Raw genomic sequence first — 12,868 nt, forward strand, 5'->3', positions numbered from 1 at the left:
TTCAACCAGTCTCGTGGCTCATTATTCAAATAAGTGTTTACAAACTCGATGAAAAAGAGTCATCTTCAATATAAGGATATATTGCTCGACATAATCCACGACAGCAGGCAAATCTGCAAGCTGGATCCTTGGCACATGCCGACGACGGCAACCGACGCGGGGACGCTGTCCGTTGTCATGACGACCACCAGTTGATATATACGAGAGCGTCGCGACGCCAATTCATTCAGTAAACGCGCCTCTCAGCGTCAAACTAGCAGCAAAAGTGCGAGCGTGTTTTGATTGTGAGTAGATAGTTTTTGAGACTGAAAATTCTCGTGTGCACCGTTTCCTGGGGCTACGTCTCCGACTTAATACAGGTAAAAAAATCCCTATAAGTAAAATTTTAGCCACAATTAAATTAAATTTAATTAAATGAATTTAAAAAAGTTTTAATGACTTTTTTAGGTATGTGGTCAAATCAAAAATTGAAATTCCGTAATGCCCTATGGGCTTCTTAGTATAAAAGAACGACCCAATTAAATTATTTTCGCTGGCCGTATCATGTGTTTCAATTAAAAATTAATCTTTCCAATTATTCGCGACATAATTCCTGTTSAAACAGGAGAGCAAATGTTTAAAATTCCTCATGAAATCGTGAGTTCCAAATATTTAAAGAAAAGAACCTGGTGTATGGAGTGTTTATGGAATATTAATTTTGAAATTTTCAGAATTGCTTCTGTTTCTCTAAAACTTACATACCCGGTCATGGTTGTGGGTTGAAAAAATAACATTTTGTATTGTATTGTGATATTTGAAATTTATGAAGGTTAAAAGTCGCGAATAACCTGAAGCTTTTTCACTCCCACCGGTTGTAATGGAATTGACATTCCAATTAAATTAGTTAAATACTCGCTGGGGGACGCCGTAAAGGTGCAAAAAACGTGGAGGAAACTTTCCTTTCAATTTAAGCACCTGTAACGAAGAGAAACGATTTTCTAAATTTTCCTTTACTTCTATCTTAGTTGAACTTGTGGTAAATTGTCAAGTGACCCTTAAGTGGCAGTCAAGGGCGCCGGTTAGTAACCCTGTCTGCGTCCCGGGCCGGACTAAGCCCACTTTTGGCCCTTTAGCCAAATCGGTGATAACTTCCGCATCGTTGCCACTTTATTTATGTATCGTCAGTCTAGCGAGTTTGTTTTCATAGCTAATGGTTTAATCACATATGGAAGCGCTTCCAACGCAGTTTTCTTTTTGGTTTGGGCCGATATAGCATCTAGGAATGAAGTGTTGGAATTCCAGTCCGGTTATTTCTGAGCTTCTGGCGCCGAATGTGGGCGACTATCGTCCAATTGTCGCCTTGGCTTTAAATTTTTAGCCAAAATTATTGCGCGCGCCATTAGAGGCTTTTCCAAATGTCAATCAGGTTATTAATTGGTCAAACAGATCTCCAGATAAATCTTTTTTATCTAGATGTAAATCAAAATGACGTCAGAATTTTCATAAGAGACTTCCGAAACGTGGTTTTTGATAAGTTTCAGCGACTCATGTCGTGATTAGTCTAATCGAGAAATGGAAGCTTTTTATAACTTCATTTTGCTCACATGTCGTGTATGCATGACAAAACGATAACTCATACAAATATTTACACGAAAAAATAACCCAATAACCTTACAACTTGTTTTGTTTCGAGCAACAAAAATTTGCAAACAAGGCTGATTGCGTCACCTCTACAGCGATTCCAAAATAAATTAATGGCAAATTCCTCTTTTCAGAAAATGAAAACTGAAGATAAGAATAACATACCAAAGGTCCGTCTGGCCGTCATTGGTAAAGCCAACGTCGGAAAATCAGGTAAGAAATCATTCATTTCTTTTGGCAATGACATATCTTAGAAATTCCCCGATAAGGTCTCTGAAATTGTCAATGAATCAAATCGAAAATGTTTATTTCATTCGTCCAAAAATAACATGGGATTTTAACGAGCAGAGTTATTGGCCGAAAGATTCTCATTTGATTTATTCTTTGTCCGGTTCATGAAACACGGTGCTGAGTTTTTATTTTTTTTTGTTTCAGCACTAACTGTTCGATATCTCACTAGGAGGTTCATTGGGGAATACCGGAGTAATACAGGTAGGTGCTACAAATAATTTTATGAATGAAAACAAATTCTCGATTCCATAAACCCCAACAAAAACAAATAAATCTCGGTGGAGGGGCAATTTTTATTATATAATTTCTCCTTGATGCGTGTAGTAAATAAACACGGAAACAATCCTTGAGATACTTTCTGATTGGAGCGTTTTCTCTTTGGTTTATTAATTTATTTTTAGAGGCGGAAGAGCAGCTCTCTATAAAATCCAGGAATTTATTAGATAAAAATTGGTTTTACTCCAAATAAATTACACCCGATTGAGGTTACAGAAACATTCAAATGTACGATGTAGCCATTTATGGATTTGCTACSACAATGTGATTCGCGGCAAGTGTCGATGACGCTTATGGGCGTCATGGTGACGTCGATAATGAAGCTTTATTGAACTTTAAAGCGCAATTGTTAGATAATCGAACGTTAATAGGGCAAAACGAATCACTTCATAATCAAATTTTACAGTTTGTGGGCTATTTCAGGAATAGTTGTGAACAATTATTGGAGAGAGCGGTGCGCAAAAATTTTGGCACTCAAAAAATGAATGACGCTAGTTGGGATAATTATACAATTTTGTTTTTTCAAATTTGGATGTTTTGGTCGTAAATTGCAGCACCTGCAAAGTCCCTAACCAAATGACTTTGTTTTGACTGGATTCTCCAAACACATTTTTGATRTTTGACTTTCCTTTTGACGAGTTCTCATAAATATGAAAAATATTAAGCGGAGCTACTCGGTGTTACATAAAATTTAGAATTCTTTCCTGGCAAAACACATAGTATTCAAATTATTTTGCCAGCTGTACTAGAAATTAACGATTTGCGATTCAGGTTCAAATTTCTAATTTRAGATCCTAAATAAATAAATTACCTAAATATTTAAATATTTKAAATTTATTGGAGTGTGTTTGYAGACAGTATGTTGCGAATTTAGTTTAGGCATCTGTGTTACATACTTTGAGTAACTCTAATTACTTACATAATTCTTGTTTGTCCCACTAACCCATTCCATTTATCCCATTAAACCCACTAGTCCCTCTCGTCCAAAGCAATCTTTCAGACTCCCCCGTGTCTTACCGAAATAAGCTAATTACAAACCCAATTTGAGCTATGATGACTGTGTTTACTCAAAGTAGTGTTTTGATGATAATAAAATTTCAAGGATTTGACCAAACAAAATAAGAGCTTTTCTTGATACAATTTGGAAACAGTTTGTTAAGCTCTCACCTGTGATTAAAAATACTTTGAATCATGTTTGATTTTGCATTGTTTGTTGAATCATGGATTCAACAGGAAAGAGTTAAGACCTAGACGAGCGTATAATCTGGCATGTAACAGCTCGTGCTTAAATTAGAGCATTCCACGTCTAACGCAGGAATGTTTATTAGTTGTCGCAGGAGCATCATTATCCAGCGACAAATTTATACAATTGAAAATTTTAAACTGGGTCGTAGATGAAAATAAGGAAAAAGTGAACATGCGGAAATTCCACATTTAGGCGGCCTTTGGGCTGAAGGACTAAGCCCACACTAGTTAGTCATCTAGTTCATTGATTGGACTCGTCCTTTGGCAGGAATAAGGATCAGCTGCAGTAATGCAGAAGTGTGTTTAGATAGAGAGCGACGCATTGTCTAAAATAAAGATAGGTATTTAGACGGTGGTGTCTGCAAGCTACATAGTTGAGGATCAGTTCGCGAGATGACTATTAATAGAAGGGATTTGAACAGATTGTCGAAACGGTGCTAAATGCCACTTGTGGTTCCGGGTGGCATTTACAATACATTTACAATAGTAGTATTTTGAGAGTTGCAAGAAAATTGATGTTGACGCATCTCAGATGCACCTAATTGCACAACTAGCCACTCGATTTTCAATTTTTTATTCTGCTTAAATAACTCTTTAAAACAAAATATTGTATAAGAATACAAAAGTTTAACTTTTCACAAAACAAATCATTTTTCTTGAAGATTAACGTCCAAGTGTTGAAATTAGCGTACACAATATTTATTTACATTTATTAAATATGATCGCATTATTACGTGCCGCTATTTTTGAATTGTCTAAATACATATTTCAATAGTACAGCTTTCTATAAATGTCTATGATAGAGCTTTGCATACAAATCAGTCTAAACTATGATAACCTTTTTGTATTTCTCGAATATTTTTACGCACTAGCAAATTAATTTGCTGACAATTTCCAAAACAACTCAAATCCCAGCCAAGACATAATTTGGCACATTCCTCGCTTCAAATCCGGTCCTGGTCGTCTCCAATTTCCCATGGAGACACTTCCTAAAGCAGCCCTTTGATTTCAATTACTTGAAGCTCCTCGTTAAGTGATCTTAGGCTCGAAACCAAATTCATGAGCGGATAAAATTGACGTGGGATAGGAAGCGATCCCCAATATACCGCTAAATTTTCATTAAAGCTGGCTTTCCTTGAAACAAAGTGAAATTTAATCAACCCTCYGTGGAACCTTGAAAAGTTTTCAGGTTCAACGTCCCTGTAAAGCTCTTTTTCTCTTCCAGATTTGCTCTATCGGCAAACGCTAACCGTGAATAACTCGGCCTTGGAAGTCGAGATTGTCGACGTCTGCAGTTGCGATTTATCTCTATTCCCCGAAGAGGCCATTTATTGGGCGGATGCCTGCGTCGTGGTTTACGATATAACCAACAGGACGTCGATGACACATGCCGGCGAGCTACTCCAAAGGGTGCTTCAGTTAAGAAGTCAAATGCCTATTGTCCTACTGGGGAACAAATCAGATCTGGAACATCTTCGACAGGTGAGGGTTTTATTCCATTGTACAGGAGCTGATTCAATTTTGCACAAAGCGCGAGATTTATTTATAAACTCGCTTTGTTTTTGCGACTTGACTTTACGAAATCTACTCGTTTTTCAATTTATTAACCTGAACAGACAGATTGGGTAAGAAGCAAAACGGAACGACTATAATTGATCGTTTTTGACATTATTGGGTCTTGGTGTGCTTTTAATAATATGGTTTAGTAAGATATAATCGATATTTTCTCAAGGGGAAATCAAGATCGTTGCTAATTTAAGCAACATTGGCATAGGTTCTGTTTACACAAACTGTTACTAATGACAAATTAGCTTGCATGGTTTGTTTTAACCGAATTAACGGGCTGGTGGATACCAGGACTTTGTCAATAGATGAATCAGGAAAAATCACCCACTTATTTTCTTCAACAAGTGCAATCCTCGCGTTCCTTGCACATGACGACTTGCACGCGCCCGTTTTTAAGGTCGAAATTATCTAATTTTAGTCCCATTAATGAAATAGAATGTTTACAAATTGCCAAGACTTGATTGACATTAAAAAATTGTGAACATTTTGGTCTTGATTACACAAATAAAATTAGCACAGACGACCCCAAAGTCAATGACGTGATAATACGGCAAGGGCTTCAAACGATAAGATTTTAAAATGTTTATTTATGCAGAGATTCACTCATAAAAAGTTTAAATTTATTTAAACAATACACAATTTGAGAAAGATTTCAAGTTCATTTCCTTGTTCCAGGTGGACGAAGTTGAGGGTCGAACTCTGGCCATTCAACACAACTCCCAATTCCATGAAGTCTCAGTTGCTGAGAACAGTCCAGCTATCTACACCGCCATTGACGCCGTTTTGAACGAGTGTCGTTCAGTACAAAACACGCAAAAAACCCGAAAATTCTCCGTGTCGAAGATGATCGGGACTCTAATCGGGAATACAAACGGGAAAGTCGTACCAAATACAAACCAAGGTGGGACTGTGGTTGTCTGCCACAAGTCCGACTTGTACAAGTCTCGCGTCCTGAGACGGCGGCAGAATTTTACAGCGACGGCATCGCTTTGACTATCGGACAAGGAGGAGCAGGTCGGGACTGCTCGTTGAATTGAATTTCGTTCCATATTTCTCAGTTTTATGAGGGAGGGACACGTGCTGTGCAGAAAAGTGAATGGTCCTTGAACTAAATACGAGTAATAAAAGGAACCGTGGTGCCAAGTTGCYCGATTTTTGTCGATGGTGAGGAAGAAATGTGCAATAATTTATCTTGGCAGAAAGGCTTCCGACAGGGTCAATGTTTGTACATATCAGAGGCGTGGATAGTCTCATTCAAAGTGGCATTAAAGTCAACAACAGCTGTGCCCGAGTGCTGATCGGGACTGGAATTGGGATTATTTTAATAACTAGACGTAATTTTTATACCCTTTCTATATTCATGTTGCCAATCTTAACAAAATAATATTTAGATTAGCGAAAAAATATTCAACTTTCGACCTTGTGATTATGAGAAAGTTGACTATTCGGTCGCATTTGTTTCAAAACCCCTGATGTTTAGGTAATAGATGACCAAATATTTAATAAGATGGTGTGTGCTATGACGGCTGTGATACTAAATGTTTTTTGTAATTTATCTAAATATATTTTAAAAATTTATGTGAATTGCATAGATATATTTATGCTAAATAAATTTGTACAAACTTATTTTATGTTTCCTTTCCTCCCTCTACCATATTTGTTTGAATAAAACCTACAATGAAACAATTCCACTTACAAAAAATTTTCAAATAAAAGAAAAATCAGAACATGTATTTAGAAAACGTTTTACTTTACGTAACTCTGAATTAAACAATTCAAATTCTGACGTTGCACAAATGGCACGTTTTTCATAATCAACTTTTATTGCTAGATTATGCAACGAGAAATAATTGAAGCTCGCCTGAGCTTAGAAGAAATAAGCTTCATTTTATTCACGATTCCGCTGTTTATTAGAGAGTAATTCTTAGTAAACTTTACAAAATGAAATTGCTCTCGTGGTGGGTTACATATTTGGAATACCTTCAGCAGCTCACTGATTTATTTTTAATTTAATTTCCCTACAACGCAGTTTTCTTAAATACAAGAACTTGTCCATTTCGTTCCACAACAATAAATGAAAATGTCTCCTATTTCACTATTAAAAGTACAAAGTTGCAATTGTTTCATAACAATCAGTGTTTGTTTATATTTTGAATTTCCACAGGAAGTGGCTTGAAAGCAATTTTACAAAGCGTAAGTTTTGTTTGTAATCAAGAAAATTGGGCTAAATGTCTCAATTAAATATTTAGCTGTAGCAAAACTTTATAACTTTGAGGTAAATTCGTCAACAATGTTGGAACAGATGGTGATTCTAACAAGTCGTGCAAAAATCAAATATCTGGTATCAGCCCCCCCCKAAAAAAAAACTGCTTGAGGTGAAACGTGTTCAATAAAAATATAATATAGGTCAGGAAAAAATCAAATGGGGGGAATATCAAAGAATACACAAACTTTGATGTTGAGACTACGACAGATATGTAGTTTAATGGTGTCTCGCCGAAAAATGAATTTTTTCGGTTAGTTGGAGCGAATTCGCAACCTGTAGGCGTGCAAATTCTCTTCTAAATTGAGGCGTTCAGAATTAGAGTGGCCTAATCAACAAAATTTATATATTTAGTTATAATCTCGGACCAACAGCAGTTAATAAGCATATTATTGTAAAAATTTTTAGTTTCAGTTTTCAACACTGGTCTAAGGTTTTAAACAAAAAATATTAATAATGAAGTATGTATTTAAAACAAAATAAAATTTTGAATGTAAAAATTTTGACTTTTATTAGTCTTTCGCCTAATTGGGGTTAGGCCGCCTGWGATGCATTGTTAAATTAAGATTTGTAACTTTGAATATTTGATTGTTAAATGATATAATTTGGGAATGGTCGTGATATGTTATTTTCTTCGCAGATAAATAATTTACACGTGAAAATTAGGTTGTGCGTACATGTAGTTCAATGTTGAAATAGGATTGTCAGAGAAAAATTTATAATACATAAATCGAAACGATAAAAAAATAYGCTACCTTAGACAATCTCAATATTCCACGAAATTACTAATACTAAAAGTGGTTTAAAATATACACGCCACAACAATTATCGCARCACATAATATGTTTATTGCTTATACATGTACAATTCTAACTTTATCTTTTTTTTTTGGGTTATTTCTGAGAATGAAACTCTATGACACATATCAACATAAGGAGTTACAGTCATCGATTGGTTCGCTCTAAACTATTGTGCTAAACTAGATGGTTCTGCAATGTCTTGCAAACAGTCAACAAATTTAACACAAGCAGTGCAAAAATCTATTATGATTCTAAAAAAACTAGTGTTAAAATCTTCTTAAAGATTAAATTTATTTTATTTAGGTATATGAAATGTATATGACTATTTGCTACTCGATTTTCTAAACAAAGTGATGCGATAGTTGTTGTGGGGTAAAATTGACTTTCTTTGTTTCACTGAAAGAATAGTTTGGCCTTTTCAATGTTTATTTTGATAAAACAATCATGTGTTGTGATTTAATGCAACTGTGTTCAATTAACTTTACTTCCTGAAATATAATTCGAAAGAAATTTCGGGTTATTTTTGCACCAAGCATTCCATTTTGACACTGACTCGTAGAATATAAATTTCAGAAAGAAATTAGCCAATAACACAAACAAACGTGCTTATTTTCCAATTTTATTAGAAAATTGTGGAAAAGTCCAACGGGTTACTGAAGGCATAAAAGTGAAGTTGACCAGAACATGAATCCAAATATTTAACAAAATGATATAAATACAAAAGACAGAATCTCCATTGAGTCATTTTGTTTCTTGGAAAATTTTGAAAACAAACCATTCATTCTTCAACACCAACTTAGAGATTTTGTGTTATTTCTATTAATAAAAATGCGACCGCATAAACTCATCACTGTCATTTGAAATTCAATATATTCGAAAATTTAGGTTACAGTCATAAAAATTTAATTAAAATATAGTTTACTGGAGTCGGAATTGAATGATTTAGTGGGAATGAAAATGGAGCGTTCATCTCAAATAAGCCGTTGAGTGCTTTAATTTCCCAGATAAAAAACTGCGTAAAAATTGGAGAGGGTTTACTAGAGCAAATCGAAAATTCTCATATTGAATAAATATTTTTGAGAAAATGGCATTGACACCGTTCGTTCGCTCCATTTCGAGTAGTAAACAATAGAAATAAAACGTTCCGGGCTTCCCTTGTGGGTTATCTATGGAAAAACAACTCAACTACGACCAGACTGATAACAAAATGCATCAATATGTTTCACTTTGCTCTGTTTGGTAACAATAATGATTTATCTGAAATTAAAGCCCCGGTAAATAAASTAAGCACATGTTGACACATTCACAAACCGGCTGAAGTCAGGTTGAAATAGCGTGACAAATCAAACATGTTAATAATAACGTGCTTACTCTTAATAACATTCGTAACGCTAAATGAATTTGTGAGCGGCGAGTCTTACAAGAAAGCGACATTTTCCAACACGTGTTTCACAAAATGATTTTCCGAGAGGGAAAAGGTGTACGAGGAGTATAAGCCGCACGTGCTTTCTAATTACCATGTTTACTGCGCGTACATGGAAAACTGCTCATCATAAAAGGGCGATGACTGGCCCAATAAAGGAGAGGCCTAAAATTATAATTCGTGTGGAAATTAGGAAAGCTATTCAGTACCCATCAGGATTTCACGTGGATTTAGGGGAAACTCGTGGGTATACAATTAAAAAAAAAACAATTTAGTAGTCCATAAATGAATTATTTTTCAATGCCAATGAGTGCTTATGCAAGTCTCTGAATCCGTACAAAGGCAATTACTTGAAGGTGTTTTTAAGGGGAGAAGTTAATGGGCCGATTGGGTTGCAAGAGAAAAACCGTGATTTGTGGTACATATTATTGTATCGAATTTCAATAAAAACGTTTGTTACATAATTGAAACAATGATGTTATTCCTTATCCGGTATGGGACTCGTGTAAAACATAAAAGAAAATTGTTTTAAATTATTTCCCACTATTATAAATGGTTTGCTTTTGCTATACTTTGCTGTTTTCGAAATTTTTGATGTACTTTTTTGTAACCAAAAAGTATAAAATACATCACAAGTAAGTCGATAATTTATGTAAGTACCTATAAAACCAGGCCCAYTTTTAAGTTTAAATGATTTTAATTACTTTAACTATATGTATTAACATTGTKTTTGGAATTATAGTAAATTATATACCGAGGTGCTTTATTATCAAGGTGAAAGATGACCAAGGCGCGAAGCGCCGCTGAGGTACMATGTATTGTATATATAGGTACTATTTTATTCACAATCAGCCTCCTTAAAAAATAGAAAGCCAATACTTAAAGAAATTATGAAATCTTGAAAAACAAGATGTAATTATAGCAGTTCAGGTTGGGAAGTGGTCATTTTCTTATCAGTTTTTGGGTTTGCTAATCAAAATTCTTTTCTATAAAGCAAAAATTCGAAAACAGTGTTTTCACTTTTGGACTTTAGAGTTTCATACTACATATTTTGTTCACTCGATAATCATAATAGTCTTAAATTCGATCTCAATCGCGTGTTTATAGTGTTTATAAAATTTATTTTATTTAATTAAATATTAGTGTAGCAGAGTGAATTATACGAAAACCAAACTTTTTGTTGCGGTGTAGTTAAACGCGGAAGCCAAGGATATTCCGCCGATGTGATAATATAAGTGGAAACAATTTTTCAACGAGCAAATTTCTAATATGGAACTGTTTGAACAACTATACCATAGTTTTTTTTTAGATACACTACATTTTTGCTCAAATAAATTGAAGACAGATTCAAATTTTTATTTTTTAAAAATTAGGTATAGTTAGCCAGAACCACATTAATATGGAGGGTGCAGAAGACAATCAGTATTAAATCTTTATTGAAAGAAATTAATTAATAATATGTACTTTAAAGTAGTGCTTTACGTGCTATMAAAGATTAAACAATAGTGTCATCTAAACCACATAAATCATTTAAATCAAATTGTGACTCATCCAACACTGTTGTCATTAACACTCATTGTTTACAATTTGTTATACATAGCACTTTCTATTTTAAATTATTTATTGTGACAAAATCTTCCAAAAGTCTAAAAATAAATATGTATATTAGTTAGAAAGCTGCTTATTTATTTCAAATTCGATTTTTAATTATCTTTTTCAAATTAGAGANTGTATATGTCGTAGTCATTGGGCGTAATGCGTCATTCCGCGGAAAGCCTAGTCATTGGCCGTACTGCCGGCAGAAGCTGTAATCAAATGAATATTCCTTTGTTTAACTGAAATTTTACGTCATTTCAGGGATTGCCTACTCAATTCTCGTCAAACAAAGTAACCGGTTGAACCATTACATGTTACAGCGTTTGACGCAAGTGTATTTAGTCATTTGCTGAAAGCTTGAAATTTTATTGTGTAGTATTTCAGGCCGTAACATTTAGTAATTGTTGGACTTTTCTTATTGAAAATGGATAATCATAAGAGTTTCTTTTATGACACATTAATTATTTGAAAAACAAAGATGCCAAAAAACCGTGGAATTATGAAGTAATGAAGGAGGTAAAAGACTTCTATCCTCAAAATACTCCTTTATTTCAGTTGTACATATTTTAGACGGCAAAAGATATTTCTAAAGAATATATATTTTTTTGTAATTTACCTGAAGGCAAAAAAATATATTTTTATCTGTTGTTTAGTCATGTACCTAGTTACCGTTTTTTATATGATTTTATAATAATAATAATGTATATTTATAATATATATGTTTACATTATTCCAAATAAACGAAACAAATATTTTGCTACAATAAAAATATTTTAGTTTTTTGGCTTTTCTTTTCTTCTACCAAAAGTTTACATTTCTATAGAAAGTATCAAACATTTCAAGACTTTTCAGCAAATGACTAAATACATTTCCATCAAACGCTGTAACATGTAATGGTTTAACCGGCTACTTTGTTTGACGAGAATTAAGTTGGCAATCCCTGAAATGACGTAAAATTTCAGTCAAACAAAGGAATATTCATTTGATTACAGCTTCTGCCGGCAGTACGGCCAATGACTAGGTTTTCCGCGGAATGACGCATTACGCCCAATGACTACGACATATAGATCGCACCGAAGCGGACTTCCGCGATTTTGAGATGCGTTTTTAATTGTCGATTTTGTATAACTATAAATAACTTGTTACCTGCTATTTTGAATACAACTATAACAGTTTACAACTAGTTAAGAGTTCTTGAGTAGTTGACTATGTCGGGAGATCCATTATCGAGATTTTTTTATAAGGGATAGTAAACTTTGCAGACGGAGTTGTTGGAGCGACTATACCCTTATGAAAATTGAGATAGGGCAAGGACGACCTAATTTATTTTTTTATACGTAAGGTAGAATCAAAAAAGTAGCGAAGTTTGGTTTTTCGACGACAGGTGAAGCAAAAAAAAGATGATTTGAAAAGAAATGTTACAAAATAAACAATATGAAAAAAAGAGTATACTCTATACATAATAATTGTGACAAATAAAAAAAAGTAAAATTTACTTCGTGACTAAAATATTGGTTGTTAAAAATGTTCTTACTCTTGTGGCCAAAAATCTTAAAAATTTGAAACATCCAGGCTACTGACTCAGAGAAATTCTGGCTTTAAAWTAATGACACGTTCAAAGTACAAACATCTATATTTTATTAAAAAAATATTTCTGACTCTCAAGGAAAAAATTTGTAATAAACAATAATTATAAGTTTTCCGAGGTTTGTGAGGATGTCAATGGTTTGTGACAAATGGTGAAAACGTTTATGCAACCAAATATACAACGCAATTTTATTATGTGTG

At 34.0% G+C, this 12,868-nt stretch overlaps 1 protein-coding gene across 1 annotated transcript; it reads left to right on the forward strand.

Annotated features, from left to right (window-relative positions):
- The first annotated feature begins 234 nt into the window (after positions 1 to 234).
- LOC123012808 (ras-related and estrogen-regulated growth inhibitor-like protein) lies at positions 235 to 6,624 on the forward strand. The gene is made up of 5 exons (XM_044410958.1): positions 235 to 359; positions 1,755 to 1,833; positions 2,056 to 2,112; positions 4,658 to 4,914; positions 5,674 to 6,624. The coding sequence occupies exons 2-5, from the start codon at positions 1,758 to 1,760 to the stop codon at positions 5,989 to 5,991; spliced, it is 708 nt and encodes a 235-aa protein (XP_044266893.1). The 5' UTR covers positions 235 to 359; positions 1,755 to 1,757; the 3' UTR covers positions 5,992 to 6,624.
- Positions 6,625 to 12,868: the final 6,244 nt, after the last annotated feature.

This window comes from Tribolium madens, unplaced genomic scaffold (genome assembly GCF_015345945.1).
Source record: "Tribolium madens isolate multiple individuals breed KSU strain unplaced genomic scaffold, Tmad_KSU_1.1 Scaffold_96;HRSCAF=242;Tcas5.2_LG5, whole genome shotgun sequence".
In the NCBI taxonomy this organism is placed as follows: domain Eukaryota; kingdom Metazoa; phylum Arthropoda; class Insecta; order Coleoptera; family Tenebrionidae; genus Tribolium; species Tribolium madens.